Below are 15,912 nucleotides of genomic sequence, written 5' to 3'. Positions count from 1 at the left end.
CACAGTAGCCCCGCCTCCTGCACGCCACAGGCTGACGCAGCAGGGCTGGACCTCAAACCCAATGACCAATCCATGGCACGGATTTGTGGTCTCCCTTCACCATTCGCCAATCAAACGGCGAGACTGGAGGGTGCGTCTGGTTCTTCCGGCGGCCCCTAGGGCTCCGCCCCCTCGTGCGGCCGCGTTCGCGGCGGCGTGGGAGGGGGCGTGGCTTAGGAGCGGCGTCTATAAAGGTGGGCGGTGACGGCGGCGCCATTTTGCGAACGGCGAGCAGCGGCGGCGGCGCGGAGAGGCGCAGCGGAGGTTTTCCTGGTTTCGGACCCCCAGCGGCCGGATGGTGAAATCCTCCCTGCAGCGGATCCTCAACAGCCACTGCTTCGCCAGAGAGAAGGAAGGGGATAAACCTAGCGCCACCGTCCACACCAGCCGCACCATGCCGCTCCTCAGCCTGCACAGCCGCGGCGGCCGCAGCAGCGAAAGGTGAGCGCCCCGCCTCCGCCCCCGCCCGACGCTTCCAGAAGCGCTGGCGGCGGTGCCGGTCGGCGAAGAGCTGACCTCAGGACGCTAGGTCGGCCCTAAGAGCGCGAGATCCGCCCCTTTGTCGAGGCCACAATCGCGCCCGGCGCGGGTTCTCGGCCTAGTGGGGGCGGGGCCAGTCCGTGGATGCTCTCCCCCCCCCCCCCCCGGGCCTGGCAGCGCTTTCGAGGTTAATTGGATTAGAGGGGGAGTTTCTGGGTCGGGTTGGGGGGATTCGCAGGGTGAGGACTCTTGATTTGGGGGCTGGACTCGGTTCACATTCCCAGCCTTAGAATTTCGGGGCCCCGGAATGGAGAGTAATTTGGAGGAGGGGCGTCGGGTGACAGATTTAGGGTGGCCCTGGATGGGAGGCTTTGACTCGGTAGAATTGTGGCATCTCCTTGGAGAGAGAGAGGATAAAGAGTTGTTTAGGGGCGGGGTATGGATTCGAGAGTCGGATTTGGGGGTTCGAGGATCATTTGGAGGGCTCGGCACAGGCAGTCTGAATCAGTGGGAAGGGTAGAATGGGGTCGGATTTGGAGCCACAGGCGGAAAGCTGGGATAGGGAGAGGATCGGATTTGGGGACGGCCGTTACCGGCCGAGTGGGGCTGCAAGGACGATGAATTTGCACTTTTCGGTCTCTGCCGACAAGTGTTGGTGGTGAAAATATGAGTACTTCGAGGATGCACCGCTGCCCTCGACTGCGTCTTAACCCTTGCAGCGAGTTGGTGTGGATGGCCCAGAGCATCTAGCGCCAGCCGCTCTGGTAGCCGGCGACCTGGAGTCCACGGTGAGGACCTGCCTTATCCAGGAAGAACGGGGTTGGAACTAATGCGATCCGGGGTGGCGAAGATATAGTTGGGAACGGTGCTGGTGTGTCTTAGAGGGTCCTGGCCTCCTCTCCCAGGGCTTCCTAGGTGGGCCACGATTAGCCTGGTTAAGAGAGGTTGAGCCTTTGTCCCATCGGGGTTGCGGCTGGGGGAGGCCGTGGGAGCCGTGCAAAATGGAGGCGACTTTGGGGCCTGTTTACACTGCGCAGCAAATGGCTGCTGGCGCTGCTGCTACTGCTGCTGCGCAATTGTGAAAATCTCCCTCCGGGCGCCACAGCCACAACGAGATGACGCAACCAGGAGAATGCAGCCGGATTGGGATCAAAACAGGCGGCGCCCCAGCGCCCCTGGGTGTGTCAGACAAGCTGAGGTCTGTGGCCACAAGCTTTACCTAGGGAGGCAGTGGCGGCTTCTAGAAAAAAGCTGGAACTGAGTCTGGCTGGGGTAAGGTGGAAAAGGAAAGAAGCTGAAGAATTGGGGGGAGAGAACAACATATAAGACTGCATGAGGAAGGTTGGGGTGGAGAGATGGGTGCCCATCCCAGGTAGATGCTGGACAGGACTGAGTTGCTACATCAAATTTTAAGGGCAACTCCTGCAGGCAGGAGAGGGACAAATCCCAGCAGGGCTGCAATCTTGGGCATCTTAGATCAGGCAAAGTTGATAGAAAGGCCTCCTGGTATCTCATCAAGGGGAATTTGGGGTGATTTTTTTTCTGTCTCCTAATCATCTTGTCTCCTCAGTTCTAGGGTCTCCCTCAATTGCTGTAGTAACCTGGGTCCGGGGCCTCAGTGGTGCTCCTGATGTCCCTCACCCACCCCTGAAGATCCCAGGTGGGCGAGGGAATAGTCAGAGGGATCACAATCTTTCAGCTAACTTATTTTACTCTGTAAGTACTGGGCCCTGGGCTTGGAGGGGGGGGGTGTCTCAGAGATAAGGTGTCTCAGGCACTGTTGAATGGGTGATTGGGGCCTGTGCCTTTTATTTGGGGCTTTTTCTTTTGTATAGAGGGGGTGATCCCATGGAAAGTTGGTCTCTGATGCAGGGTTTGGCTCTGTGCCACAGGATAATCGGCTGAATGTAACAGAGGAACTAACGTCTAATAACAAGACGAGAATTCTCAGCGTCCAGACCAGGCTCACGGAGGCCAAACACATCACCTGGAGAGCAGTGTGGAGTGGTAGCAGCCTCTACATCGAGCTCCCAGGCGGCCCTCTGCCCGAAGGGAGCAAGGACAGGTGAGGAGCAAGGCCATCATCCTCAGGCATGTAACCCTAAAAGGAGAGAACCTCCTGATTTAAATAGAGATCTGAAGTTGTGGGGATGGGCTTTGAGTTCTGCCCCATAAAACACACTGGTAATGTCTCCAGACCTTATCAGACCTTTTCTGGCAAGGTTGGGGGACAAGGGTGCTACTCAGATCGGACTGCCCAGGTTGGTCATCCCACTACAGAGAACAGTCTTGCCCCAGTAGTGGTTGCAGTTGGTGGGGGAAATTTAGTAGAGCAGAGCTGGGTGCCTTGGGTGGGTATGAAGGGCCTGGGCTGGGGTGGGGGGCAGGGGAGGGAGGGCAGCCAAGGTGCTGATGCTGCTTGTGCTTCAGTTTTGCAGTTCTGCTGGAGTTTGCTGAGGAGCAACTCCGCGCTGACCATGTCTTCATTTGCTTCCATAAAAACCGCGAGGACAGAGGTAGGCACTGGCTGGGACCCCTGCATCTGCCAGGTGCTGCGAACCTGAGCGCGGACCTGGGCATCCAGGCCACATCTGTGCTCTTGGAAGCCCAGTATTGTGTGCTCACTCCTCCATGCTTTGGGGAGGCCCCTGGGCTGGCTCTGGCTCTGCAAGTGACCTGGGCATGGGAGCTTTTCTGGTGACCTTTGGGCTCTTACCATGTTTTCCCCACAGCCGCCTTGCTCCGAACTTTCAGCTTTTTGGGCTTTGAGATTGTGAGACCAGGGCATCCCCTTGTCCCCAAGAGACCCGACGCTTGCTTCATGGCCTACACGTTGGAAAGAGAGTCTTCAGGCGAGGAAGAGTAGTGAGCCTGCCACACCCTCCGCAGCTCACTGTCCTGCCGTGGGTGGGATGGGAATTCAGACTCTTCTCTCTCCTGGTTTGTCCGCATGTCATAATTGTGCAAATAAACGCTCACTCCAAATTAGCGGTATATTTCTTGAAGTTTAATATTGTGTTTGTGATACTGAAGTATTTGCTTTAATTCTAAATAAAAGTTTATATTTTACTTTTTTATTGCTGGTATAAGATGATTCAGATTCTCCTTGTACTTTGAGGAGGTGTTTCTTATTTGAAGTCTTGGCAAGTCGTAGGTCTCCTAATTTGGTAAGATAGGTAATACTCTACCCTTCTATTGCTCTCAATCTGAATAAAAGTGATCTCCTCTACTACCTGTGTTTGTTGTGTGGTGTTGCGGGTGAAGAGGGGACTTGGCTGGGGGATCTGTGTGTCAACAGAGCTGTTGCTTGGCATCAGGTGCATGGCATGTGATCATCCTGAGACGGTGGTACCTGGTGGTTGGGCTGTTGTGGGTTCTGAGCCCCCATTTGGGTCCCTTTGGCCAGATTCCCTCCTGTTCCTTGGTATAGTACTTTAATCTGACCCATTGGGGTGCCTGGATACTACTTGGGTATCAGTTGTCCTTGAAGCCTTGTTGGGTAGTTCTGTGCTTGGCTCCTGGACTTTTGCGAGTGCTAAACATGGGTGAAAGTATAGCAGGCCCTGCAGCCCACCTGCAGGTTGTAAAGGAGCCATTCTGTCACATCCATGTGGCTGTAGTGCCACCTGCTGGTCATATCTGAATACTGCTCACATCAGGCTCCTGGAAAGCAGTGCCAAGCTCAACAGTTGAGGTAGACTTGGGGGATGCTGTCAGGCCATTTGAATGATGGGGGTACAAGCAGAGATGGGAAGACAACTGAACATCTCAATATGAACTGCAAACAGACGGGGTGGGGTGTTGCAGAATGAAGTAGGGGCAATAGAAGTGTTCCAGGCACCACTGGTCACAACTATTCCTACAAAGGCTGAGCTGAGGATTGTGTTTGAAAGCTGAGGTGAGATTCATCTCTAACCACCAAAAAGCCATAAGAGGAGCTGTGGCTCGTGGTAGAGTGCCAGCTTTGAACAAAAAAGTTGAAAGACAGCATCCAGGCCCTGAGTTCAAGCCTTAGTATTGGCACAAAAACCATAGAAAACAAAAGATAAAGGCTTGACTGGGAATGTGGTTTAGTGGTAGAGTGCTTGCCTAGCATACAGGAAGCGTGAGTCCTCAATACCATATATACAGAGCTGGGAGTGGCGCTGTGGCTCAAGTGGTAGAGTGCTATCCTTGAGCAAAAGAAGCTTAGGGACGCCCAGGGCCCTGAGTTCAAGCCCCAGGACTGGGGAAAAAAAAAAAGGCTTGACCTTCCTAGGTTGAACATAGCAGGAGAAGCTGGCCAGAGACTGGGCTGCTGTTTGGAAGAGTTCTGTGTATTGATAGCACTAGGGAGTCATGGGATGTATTTGATCAGGAGAACCCCTATGATTGCTATGGGGAGGAGACTGAATGTGTATGTGGACGCCACTAAGGTCTCAGAAGGAAACCAGACAATTGGAGCCTCCATCAGTCACCTCATCCCCTGTAGGTCTTGTCTGTTCAATTACTCCATTTTACTTTTTTTTTTTTTTGTCATGGGTCATGCTTTTTTGCTCAATGCTTAGTGTTCCACCACTCAGCCACAGCTCCACTTTCGGTTTGGGGGGTTATTACTTGGAGATTTGAGTGTCAAGGACTTTCCTACCCAGGCTGGCTTTGAACCACGATCCTCAGATTTCATTTTCCTGAGTAGGATTACAGGAGTGAGCCATCAGTGCCTTGCCAGGCTCGTTATCTTATACTATTAATAGAGCATCTATTGTGTGCCATGCCTGGCACTCCGAGAGCTCAGGGTTTTGTGGGCAATCCTGGCAGTAACAGAAGTAGAGAATAAATACGTCCAGCTGTGGGTTGGCTGTGGGAAGCTAGCTGAGGAACCCAATAGGACAGGAACCAGGATGGACTTTATTTGCTTAGAGGAAGTGGGACTGGTACAGTCAGGCAGAGAGAACAGCTTATGCAAAGATTTGGAGACCGGAAGAATCCAGCAATCCTAGGAGGCCAGGTGGGTGTGGCAAGTTGGAAAGGGGAGAAGGAGAAGAGGCCAGGCAGTTGGGTGAGTGTCTGATGCCCAAGATGCCAGACCTGGCAAGGGATTGGATCATACAAGCCTGGAGAGTCACCAGCTGTGCTCAGCACAGAAGGCAACGTAGGGTCCAGCTGCAGTGCTTTAGGTCCTGTCTCTGTAAGGACAGTGTTCAACCTCATGGAGACAGTAGCAGACCCCAGCATCTTGACTGCCTGGCTGTCCACACTCTTTGTAAGCACTGGCCATTAGTCTCAGTGTAGGAAGGGTCAGGAATTATAGCGGGAGATGTCACACCCCAAAACCCTCTCCCGGCCTCCGGATCTCTGTTGGGAGATGCTGGCCATCCGCGTTAGCGCTGGGCGAGGATGCCTGCCTCTTGGGTAGGGGTCCGTTCTTACTTGGGATCTGTCCACAGCAGCACTAGGGTTTGTCCCAGCGACACTTCGCTGGCCTCGGTCAGGTACTCGCAGCAGAGCCAGTCCTGGAGACCAGGCGCCTGGCCTCCCACGGCGCGCTCGGCGAGACGAATAAGCAGCACCACAACTGCAGTCACCGTCCCACGGGAGGGGAGCCCCCGGGCTGCGCAGCCCCGGCCCGGGCCCCCAGAGCAGCGCTTGCAGGGCACGGTGCGTCTGAGCCCCCGAGGGCCGGGTGCGAGGCAGCAGGACCGCTAGTCGCTCCAGGCCCGCGGCCAAGGGCGTGGCCGAGGGCGCTGCCCGGCCCAGCAGCCGGCGCAGCAGGCCGCTCAGCGGCAGAGCATGGGTGCCCCGCAGACTGTGGGGCTACTGACAGACACGGGGCGAGCAGCAAGCGCGGGGGTCCCCCGGGGGGACACAGCCCCGAGGCTCAGCCAGCAGTATATTCTGGGGCCTTAGCTCAGCCAGGGCCACACCGCGCTCCTCCAGGAGCTCCAGGGCTGAGCTCAGCTGAAGTAACATCAAGGCCATGGCCCATTCAGGCCGAGGTTCGCTGATCTCCAGCCACTGGGCCACTGTGCGCTCAGGCACCACAGTGGCCAGCGTGGCTGGGCCTCTCCAGGGCACCGCCGGCAGTGCGCCCTCTGGCAACCAGCCACAGAGTCCCTGGAGATTAAAATGAGGGGGCAGGGAGGCCTACAGCTCCACACCCCTCTGATGGGGTAATTCCACTCCAGACTTGGGTACCTGCAGGAGAGAGGGGAACATCAGGCCCTAGACCACTGAGTTCTCCCTAGCAGCCCCACCTGTTAATGGGTTTACCTGTCCTGAGCCACCCAACCACCCCAGCCCACTTCCTACAAGCTTGAGTGGAAGGCAGGGGGGAGAGAAGTCTGGCCACAGGAATCCTGGGAGCAGGGCTTGGGGTTGATGTGGATATTAGCACCTTATGATGACATTACAGAAAATTAAGCTAGGGAGGATGGTAATTAGGGACCCAAGATTGTGTGTGTGTGTGTGTGTGTGTGTGTGTGAACACACATGTGCTGGGGCTTGAACTTAGGGCCTGAACACTGTCACTTAGTTTCTGCTTGAGGTTAGCACTCAACCACTTGAACCACAGCTCTACTTCTGGCTATTTTGACAGTTAATTGGAGATAAGAATCTCACACATTTTCCTGCTTGGGGCTTGCTTCAAACTTTGATCCTCAGATCTCAGCCTCTTAAGTAGCTAGGACTATAGGTATGAGCCACATGTGACTGGCTCCCAGAGGGGTTTTAATTAAATAATTAAATAATTAATTAATTAGCCATTCCTGGGGCTTGAACTCAGGGCCTGAGCACTGTCCCTGGCTTCTTTTTGCTCAAGGCTAGCACTCTACCACTTGAGCCACAGCGTCCCTTCTGGCTTTTTTCTATATATGTTGTGCTGAGGAATTGAACCCAGGGCTTCATGTATACGAGGCAAGCACTCTATCACTAGGCCATATTCCCAGCCTTTATTTTACTTTGTGTTGGTCGTGAGGTTTGAACTAAGGGCCTAGCCGCTGTCCCTGAGCTCTTTTGCTCAAGGCTAGTGCTCTACCACTTTGAGCCACAGCTTCACTTCCAATTTTCTGGTGTTTAGTTGGAGATAAGAGTGTCAAAACTTCCCTGTTCAGGTTGGCTTTGAACTATGGTCTTCAGATCTTAGCCTCCTGAGTAGCTAGGATGACAATCCTGAGCCACCAGTGCCTGGTCCAGTGAAGTTTTAATTTGACCCCATTCCAGGTACTCCAGGCTAAGTCATTTCACCCCTTAAAATCATGGTTCCAAAAGCTCCCAAATTTAGTCAGAGAGCATGTATCTTTCGGTTATATTTAAGATGGACAATCAGGAGGCAGGTACTAAGGGCTCCTGCCTGTAATCCTGGCTACTCAGGAGACCGAGATATGAGGATCATGGTTCAAAGCCAGCCTGAGAAGACAAATCTGCGAGATTCTTCTCTCTCCAAATTAACCACCAAAAAGCTGGAGGTGAAGCTGTGGCTCAAGGGTTAGAGTGCCAGCCTTGAGCAAGAAAGCCAAGTGAGAGCTTAAGTCCTTAGCTTCAAGGCCCAGTACCAGCACACTAAACAAACAAACAATAAATAAGATGGATAGTCAGGGACATCCGGAAGAAGGGCAATGTGGCCAGCCTTACTCTGCAGGCCTCACCTTGGCAGCAAGCATGTGCCATCCATTCTCATCCACGCGCACCACTCAGTAATAGAGCGCATCCTCGCTCTCTGCACAGGGCGTGCTCTTCAGCAGGCGGAAGCCATGGCTGGGCTGACAAGGCCCAGGGAAGCTGCTGGTGAGCTGGGCACAGCGCTGCAAGTGGATGGCACGGAGGGCATCTAGCTGCCAGCCAGCCTGCACAGCCTGCATGGCTTCAGGACTGCGCAGACTTAGGAGGAAGAGGCCCAGCACATCATCGAGGGAGCTGAAGGCCAGCTCTTCAGGGGGACAGGTGGGTATCACCGTGGCCTGCCTCTCATCCACACTGTGGGAGCCCCGGTGGAGTCTCTGAGGCTGTCTTGCCAGGTCCCAACTGGGGACTCTGTGAGTGGGCAGAGACCGGGTCTGGGTGAGGGTCTTTTTTGGCAGGGGTGGGGGCAAGGGCTGTGGAATGGAGGAGAGTGACCCAGGAGTTCCAGGTCGGCAGGCCTTGAAGGGCAGTAGGTGGGCATGGACCTCCCCTGTGGAGGGAGAGATGTGGGGGTGCAGACATGTAGGGGTATGGATGCTTCACACGTGACTCCATCTTGGTCTGGATCTTCCATCCTTAAAAGAGGTGTAATTAAAGATGCAAATGCCTGATGTTCTCCCAGGAAAGAGATCACCCTCAGTTTGCAGAGGAGGTCAGGAAGAGGAGTGGGTGGGTCAAGTAAGTGTGGAGACTTGTCCTATCCCACACCAGATTGCCCCCCCCCCCCACATCTAGGCAAGACACTATCCCAGAAACCCCTGTCAATGCCCTGTATGGGCCCCATACTCATGGCTCCTGGTGTGTGGCCATTCCCCTGGTCACTCCAGCCTGGGCCCACTGAGCTGGACTGCTCGCCAAGGTTGCCATATATAGGTTGGGCCAGCCAGGTGGGACTGTCAGGCTCAGGGGTCTCAGTAGGAGTGTCTGGGTGGCTCATGCTGCTGGGGACACCTGTGGGGGTGACCATGTGCACAGATGAAGTCTCTTTGTAGAATGGTACCAGAAGCCCTTCAGCCTATCAGGGACACCCCAATGTATCAGGACTCCTGAGTCCATCCATGAGCTTGGGTGGGTTTCTTTCCCTTTCTAGGTTCCTTTATTTTTATTGCTGTGGTTGTTGTTATTATTTGTGCTGATACTGTCTGGGGCTTGAACTCAGGGCTTCCTTCTCTTGCTTGACTTTTTCTACTTAAAGTTGGTATGCTACCATCTGAACCATACCACTACTTCCTGCTTTTTGCTGGTTAATTGGAGATAAAGAGTCTCGTGGATCTGGGCACCCAATGCTTATTCCTGTAACCCTAACCTATTCAGAAGACTGAGATTTTGCTTTGATGCAATACTAGGCAGGAAAGCACCTCTCTCTCTCTCTCTGCAGTCCTAGGGCTTGAACTCAGGCCCTGGGCATTGTCCCTGAGATTTTTTTGTTCAAGGCTAGAGCTCGGCCACTTGAACCACAGTTCCCCTTCTAGCTTTTCTTCTTTCTTCCTTTTTTTGTTTTAAGTTTATGGAGATAAGAGTCTCATGGGGCTTCCCTGCCTGGGCTAGCTTTGAACTGCAGTTCTCAGATCTTGGCCTCTTGAGTAGCTAGGATTACAGGCATGAGCCTGGTTCTCCAGTGAACCACCAAAAAGCTGGAAGTGGAGCTGTGAATCAACTGGTAGAGTGCCAGCCTTGAGTGGAAAAAGTTAAAAACAATGCCAGGCCCTGAATTCAAGCCCCAGAACCTGCATATACACCTAGACACTCATGGGTATTTTTGTCAGAGCTGGCTTCAAAACCCCAATCCTCAAATCTCATCCTCTTGCATACCTAGGATTAACATGTGTGAGCTACCAGCATCTGGCTCTCTCTGTATGTTACCCATCAATAATGAAGTGCAAGGATCCACTTCATAAGACATCTTGGGGACAGCTAGACATGGACATTTCACAGGAAACCACTATTGAGCCTTGTCAATAGACACTTAGCCCTCACCACCATGCCAAGCATGGTGCTGAGGGAAACTCCCTTACTTGTACCCCAACTATCCAGTTACTACTTCTACCCAGCCTCCTCTTGATCCTCCCTACCTTCAGGCCAGAGTGACTTCTGGGAGGAGAGTCTCTGAGAACCAAGTCTCCGCAGTTGCAGGTCCCAACTTCCTAGTAGGTATCTAACTGGGGCCAGCAGCCCAACAGGAAATGTTAGGGAACTGTTAGACCGCAGGCCAGGCCCCAGGGTGAGGCTGGTGTCTTTTAGCATCACTTCCCACTATTGGGCTGGGAGCCCCTCCATCTGCCCTCAGAAGACAAGATGGGGGCAGGAAAGCATACTAGGAAGAAGCCAGGATTAAGGACCAGAAGAGGTGGGCCTAAAAGCTGGGGGTGGGGTGGGGGGAGGCAGGAATAGAAAGATGGGCTGACGTTTCAGAAGCCATGCCAGGGTAGGTGGCAAGGGGAGGCTCCTATGAAATGGCTTCTTCATCTTAGGAGAGGGTAGAAAACTCCAGTAAGCCAGGCACTGGTGGCTTACACCTGTAATCCTAACTAATCAGAACGCTGAAATCTGAGGATCACAACTTGAACCCAGCCTAGGCAAGAAAGTGTGTGAGACTCTTTTCTCCAATTAACCACCCAAAAGCCAAAAGTGGAGCTGTGGCTCAAGTGGTAGAATGCTGGCTTCAAGCACAAAAGGCCAGTGACAGCTGGGAGTTGGTGGCTCATGTCTGTAACCTTAGCTACTCAGGAAGCTGAGATCTGAGGATCTTTTAGCCATGAGCAAAAGAAACTTAGGGACAGTACACAGGCCTGGAGTTCAAGCCCCAAAATTGGTACACACAGGAGGCTTGGAATGTGGCTTAGTGGTAGTGCTTGCCTAGCATACATAAAGCCCTGGGTTCGATTCCTCAGTACCACATACACAGAAAAAGCCAGAAGTGGCGCTGTGGCCCAAGTGGCAGAGTGCTAGCCTTGAGCAAAAAGAAGCTAGGGACAGTGCTCAAGGCCCTGAGTTCAAGCCCCAGGTACACACACAGAGGAAAACTTCAGTCATGTCTGCTCAAGGAGAACTGCAACCAGGCTGTTTGTTCTGGGTTTTCACTTCCTGAAGAACCACTTCCCCTTCTGCCTGGCCATCTTAGAATCCTCAGCTTGTGCCCTGTCCAGTCCCAGAGTCTTCCAAACTGAACCACTAGGAGAACCTGTAGTCAGAGCAAAAGAAGTCATCACACTAAGTACCCAGAAACCATGCCAGGAATGGTATGGATGCTCCAAAAGTGTGATCTCTTGATGCCATTGTGACATGTCCCTCTCTAGGTCTGCTTTGGTGACAGAACTAGGTCACTCTTCCCAGAGACCTGACAACTTCTGCCTCGTGCCCACGTACTTCTCCCATGGGAGTGAAAAATAGCCTGAGGTGGGTTATTAAATCAGTTTCAATTTTATTAGATTCCAATCAAACACAGCAGGGTGGGGAAGGAGGAGGCTGGGAGTTGAGACTAGGATAGGGGGAGGGGCTGGGAAATCCCAAATGGACCCATACTCTGTAGACCCCTTCACTGCTGGGAATGCATCCCCTCCTGTCTTTTAATGATGCTAAAGGCACTTGGATGTCGTTTTTTTTTTTTTTTTGGAAGGCCCTCAGGGTTGTCATGGCAATGGAGGGTCAGGAGGATGCTGAGGGACCAGAGTGGTAAGCTCTGCCCAGCTCAGGGTGGAGCCTGGGGGTTATAGGTCTCTACCCCTCACTCAGATCCTGCTAGCCATCTGTATATCAGGGGCAGAACTGGGGTTCCCCATATCCCCCTGCACAAAGACTGGGCCTCTGCCCAGTCTCTACCTCAATCTTTTACCGTAAGATAGTTGTTTCTCTGGTCAAAGCTTTGAGGGGTCTGGATCCAAGATGAGCCAAAAAGCTCGTCTGTAGGCCTGGCCCAGGCATATTGGGATAAGGCTGGATTTTCAAGCCTTGTGTTTAGAGGAGACAATGGTCAAGGTGGTCCTCAGATCACACAGCTGGGTGGGAGGAAGCACGGCTGGCTCGAGGCTCCTCCCCTCCCAGTTGGTGCCCAAGCCCCTTTTTGGCTGAAATCAAGCTCCACAAAGTTTCCTGTGCCTCTTCCTCCCACAGTGTCCTGTCATCTGGCCAAGGTGAAGGGTGGGCCAGGAACAGGGTAGGGGAAGGCCAGATTGTGGCCAGGCCCTGTCTAGTGCTGGAATCCCTCTGGGTTCTCTTCAGATCACTCCCGTTTGCTCTCATCACCTACTGAGCCCTAGACAAGGGGACAGGGGTCATGAGGGAGAGGGTTTCTGCTGCAATCTGGCTGGGAGCCCCCACACTGATCTGAAGTCTGAGGCCCTAAAGTTGTAGACTCAGCTCTGCGGCTTTCTTACAGTGACTTGGATTTAGGGGTTCTTAGGGGACACAAAACCTATTGTTGGCCTGGTTGTTCATTACTGCCCCTGGAGGGCACATGGAAAAGACCTTGAGTGCCAGCCTACTTTCCATATTTCCCCGCCTGGGTGGCCACACTCAGGCTGTCCAAGTCGGCTTGCCTAAAAGATACCTTGGATCTCAGAGCAGTGGACCACAGGGAGCAGCCAGGCCTGCAGTGAGGCTGTGAGACACAGCCCCTTTGGGCCAGAGGGGAGGGAAGATGGAGGACAAGGTGTAGAGACTCACAACAAGGAGCACTGGTGTGTGTTTGGCTTCAGTTGTGTGTCTGACCTGCTCACTAAAACCTGGCCAGCCCTCAGGTCTGTGGGAGGTCACTTGTAGCTTGGCTGTGTCTGGGTGTGGACAGTGTGTGTCTGTGGTGTGGGGTAGGCTTAGCAGGTCCTGGGTGTGAGCTGTGTTTGTTTGTAAGGGCTCCGCAGTACCCTGCCCTGGTTGTGGGGTCAACTTGGGAGGGACCTGGGAAATTGAGTTGCACTTTTTTTTTTTGAGTTGCACTTTTGAGCTATAGGTCTTGCGTGTGCCAGATTGTGGGCAAGTGTGAACCCTGAGTGTGAACTCAGGGGGCACACAGGTGTGAACAGTGCAGACATTCCTGTGTGCTCCCTCAGGCTGGGGGTTCCCTCCTGGGTTTCGGGAGCAGAGCATTTCCCCAGGGGAGACCTGGGTGTGGATAGGGAAGGTGGGAGGCAGGACACACTACCTCCTGGCTTTGAATGGAAACATGGGGGCGCGGGGCGGGGGGTAACCCTTAAGCCCGGAGCCCCTAGCCATGCCGCATGAAGAAGGAAGTTCACTCTCCATCCTTCTACCCCCTAACTCCCCCCACCCTCCTAGCCCGACGACCAATAGAGCGGGGGGGGGGGGGGGCGGGGGGGGTAGAAGGACAGGATGGAACCTTTAGAAAACACTTGAGAAACTGCAAAAGATGTGTTCATGATGAAAAGGAGTCCTGTCTACAAAAACAAACGAGGGGGAAGTTCTGCCGGGGAGCCCCCGCGGGCGCGCTCCGGGTACCTTCCGCCTGCGCCCACCCCGCGGGAAATGCATAGGTGGAAATCAGCGGGCGGCCGTTCCCCTCTCCCCCGCATCTCCGGGGACGGTGTGTTGTGGGGGGGTGGGGTGGGAAGGGGAGGGGGTGCCCACTCAGATCATCTTCATGTTGAACTTCCGGGCTCCACCCTGGCCGGCGGCGGCGGCGGGCCCGTCGGCTTTCCGGAAGGAGTACTCCACGGAGAAGTTATTCTTGTGCTGCCCGCGGCCGCGGCTCCACACGAACAGCAGCACGAAGCAGAAGAGCACCACGCCCAGGAAGGTGATGCAGCCCATGGCCGTGGACACCAGGATGGTGGTGAGGTCCAGCGGGAAGCGCGCGGCCAGCAGCGTCTCGTTGCGCCCCTCGCCCGGGGTCCGGTTGGTGGCCGGCTCGGGCTGCACGGTCAGCGTGGCGAAGTAGGTGTCGTTGCCGCCCGCGTTGCTGGCCACGCACGTGTAGGTGCCGCTGTCCTGCGGCCGCGTGTCCAGGATCTCCAGGGTGCCCCCAGGCAGCACGCGCGCGCGGCCGGCGCTGTTGGCCGTCACCGCCCGGTGCTGGGGCGTCACCCAGGCCACGGCGGGCGCGGGCTCGCCCTCGGCGCGGCACAGGAAGCGCACGTCGTCGCCCGCCGCCGCCGTGATGTGCTGCAGGCGGCGCTCGCGGATCTTAGGCTTCCGGCAGACGAAATACTCGAACAGCACGGAATCGGGCAGGTTGCGCAGGGCGTCGCCGCGCACCTCGGCCGGGGTGGCGCAGGCCGGCAGCCGGCCGTCGAAGTTGAGGGTCTTGCGGCGTTGCACGATCCACAGCAGGCGGCAGTCGCAGGCCAGCGGGTTCCCGTCCACGCGCAGCGTCTCCAGCGTGTTGACCGAGTGGAACGTGCTCTCCTCCAGGGTGGAGAGCAGGTTGTTGGAGAGGTTGAGCAGGCGGATCTGGCGAAGCCCCAAGAACGCTTGTGGCTCCACCACCGCCAGCAGGGCCCCGGCGAGGTGCAGCTCGCGCAGGCGCACCAGGTCCCGGAAGGATCCGCGGGGCACCGTGCTGATCGGGTTGTGCGACAGGTTGAGGCAGGTCAGGTGTGCCTGGTGTCGGAGTGCGGCCGCCGGCACGGCGGTGATGTTGGTGTGGGTGACCGACAGCGACGTCAGGTTGAGACCCTGCAGGCTGCCCGCGGCCACCTCCTCCAGCAGCGGCCAGTTGTCGATCTCCAGGTGCAGCAGCCCCGGAAGCTTCTGGAAGTTCTGGTCCTCCAGGGCAGCGATGGCCAGGTGTCGTAGGCGCAGGGCCCCTAGGCCCCGCAGGTGGCCCAGCGATTCCCCCGACAGCGCGGTGAGGTTGCAGCGCTCCAAGGTCAACTCCTCCAGCGCCAACAAGCCGGCGAAGGCCCGGCGCGAGATGAACACCAGGTCGTTGTCGCCCACCTCGAGCCTCCGCAGGCTGTGCAGGTCCTGGAACGTGTAATCCAGCAGGATGACCAGCTTGTTCTCGCTCAGGTCCAGCAGCGTGAGGTTGTCCAGGCGCGTGAAGACCCCGGGCGGGATGAGCTTGAGCTGGTTGCCGCGGAGACGGAGCACGCGCAGGCGCGGCAGGTCGGCGAAGGCGCCCGGCTCCACGTGCGCGATGACGTTCTGGCTCAAGTCGAGCTCCTCCAGGGCGGGCAGCGCGGCCAGGTCGCCCGGGTTCAGGCAGCGGATGCGGTTTCGGCTCAACTCCAGCAGGCGCGTCTCGGCGGGGATGCCGTCGGGCACGGCGGTCAGGCGGCGGCGCGCGCACGCCACGGAGCGCGTCGGGGCTGCGCACTCGCAGCGGGCCGGGCAGCCCCCGGCCGGGGGCGGCGCCGCGGGCAGCAGCAGCAGGTGCAGGCTGAGCATGCGCAGCCAGCAGGTCATGGTGCGGAGCCTGGGCCTAGGGCCGCGCCACCATCCTCATGCGCACCTGGGGGAGGCGGGGCAGCATCAGCACCTGACTCTCAGGACCGCCCCCTCCCCAGTGTCCCCCGTCTCCCCCCAATCCCATCCATCCCAGTTATCCACCTGGACAACTCTCTTTGGCAAAACCGAACCACGGGTGTCCCAGAAACTGGTGTACGTATATGTGCCAGGTGCTGTGTTGCAGGGCTGTATACAGGCTAACGTCTGTAATTCCAGCTACTCAGGAGGCTGAGAGCTGGGGAGCACAATTCGAAGCCAGCCTAGGCTGGAGAGTCCATGAGGCTCTTATCTCCAATTAGCCAGCAAAAGGCCTGAAGTGATGGCATGGCTCAAGTG

At 55.9% G+C, this 15,912-nt stretch overlaps 3 protein-coding genes across 3 annotated transcripts; 1 reads left to right on the top strand and 2 right to left on the bottom strand.

Moving 5' to 3' along the window:
- Nucleotides 1-244: 244 nt before the first annotated feature.
- Oaz1 (ornithine decarboxylase antizyme 1) lies at nucleotides 245-3,748 on the top strand. Its single transcript, XM_048341696.1, is given in 6 exon segments — nucleotides 245-480; nucleotides 2,090-2,147; nucleotides 2,149-2,235; nucleotides 2,412-2,584; nucleotides 2,950-3,035; nucleotides 3,252-3,748. Coding segments are annotated over 6 exon segments (684 nt in total). The 5' UTR covers nucleotides 245-334; the 3' UTR covers nucleotides 3,386-3,748.
- A 2,176-nt stretch (nucleotides 3,749-5,924) lies between these two features.
- On the bottom strand, nucleotides 5,925-9,112 carry Peak3 (PEAK family member 3). The gene is given in 4 exon segments (XM_048340616.1): nucleotides 5,925-6,086; nucleotides 6,088-6,693; nucleotides 8,142-8,665; nucleotides 9,031-9,112. Coding segments are annotated over 4 exon segments (1,374 nt in total).
- Nucleotides 9,113-13,755: 4,643 nt separating this feature from the next.
- On the bottom strand, nucleotides 13,756-15,585 carry Lingo3 (leucine rich repeat and Ig domain containing 3). The gene has a single exon (XM_048340848.1). The coding sequence runs from the start codon at nucleotides 15,532-15,534 to the stop codon at nucleotides 13,756-13,758; it is 1,779 nt and encodes a 592-aa protein (XP_048196805.1). The 5' UTR covers nucleotides 15,535-15,585.
- Between the last annotated feature and the right edge of the window lie 327 nt (nucleotides 15,586-15,912).

This window comes from Perognathus longimembris, chromosome 3 (assembly GCF_023159225.1).
Source record: "Perognathus longimembris pacificus isolate PPM17 chromosome 3, ASM2315922v1, whole genome shotgun sequence".
NCBI lineage: Eukaryota > Metazoa > Chordata > Mammalia > Rodentia > Heteromyidae > Perognathus > Perognathus longimembris.
Note: the sequence above shows the minus strand (reverse complement) of the source record. Positions and strands in the feature narration are given on the sequence as shown.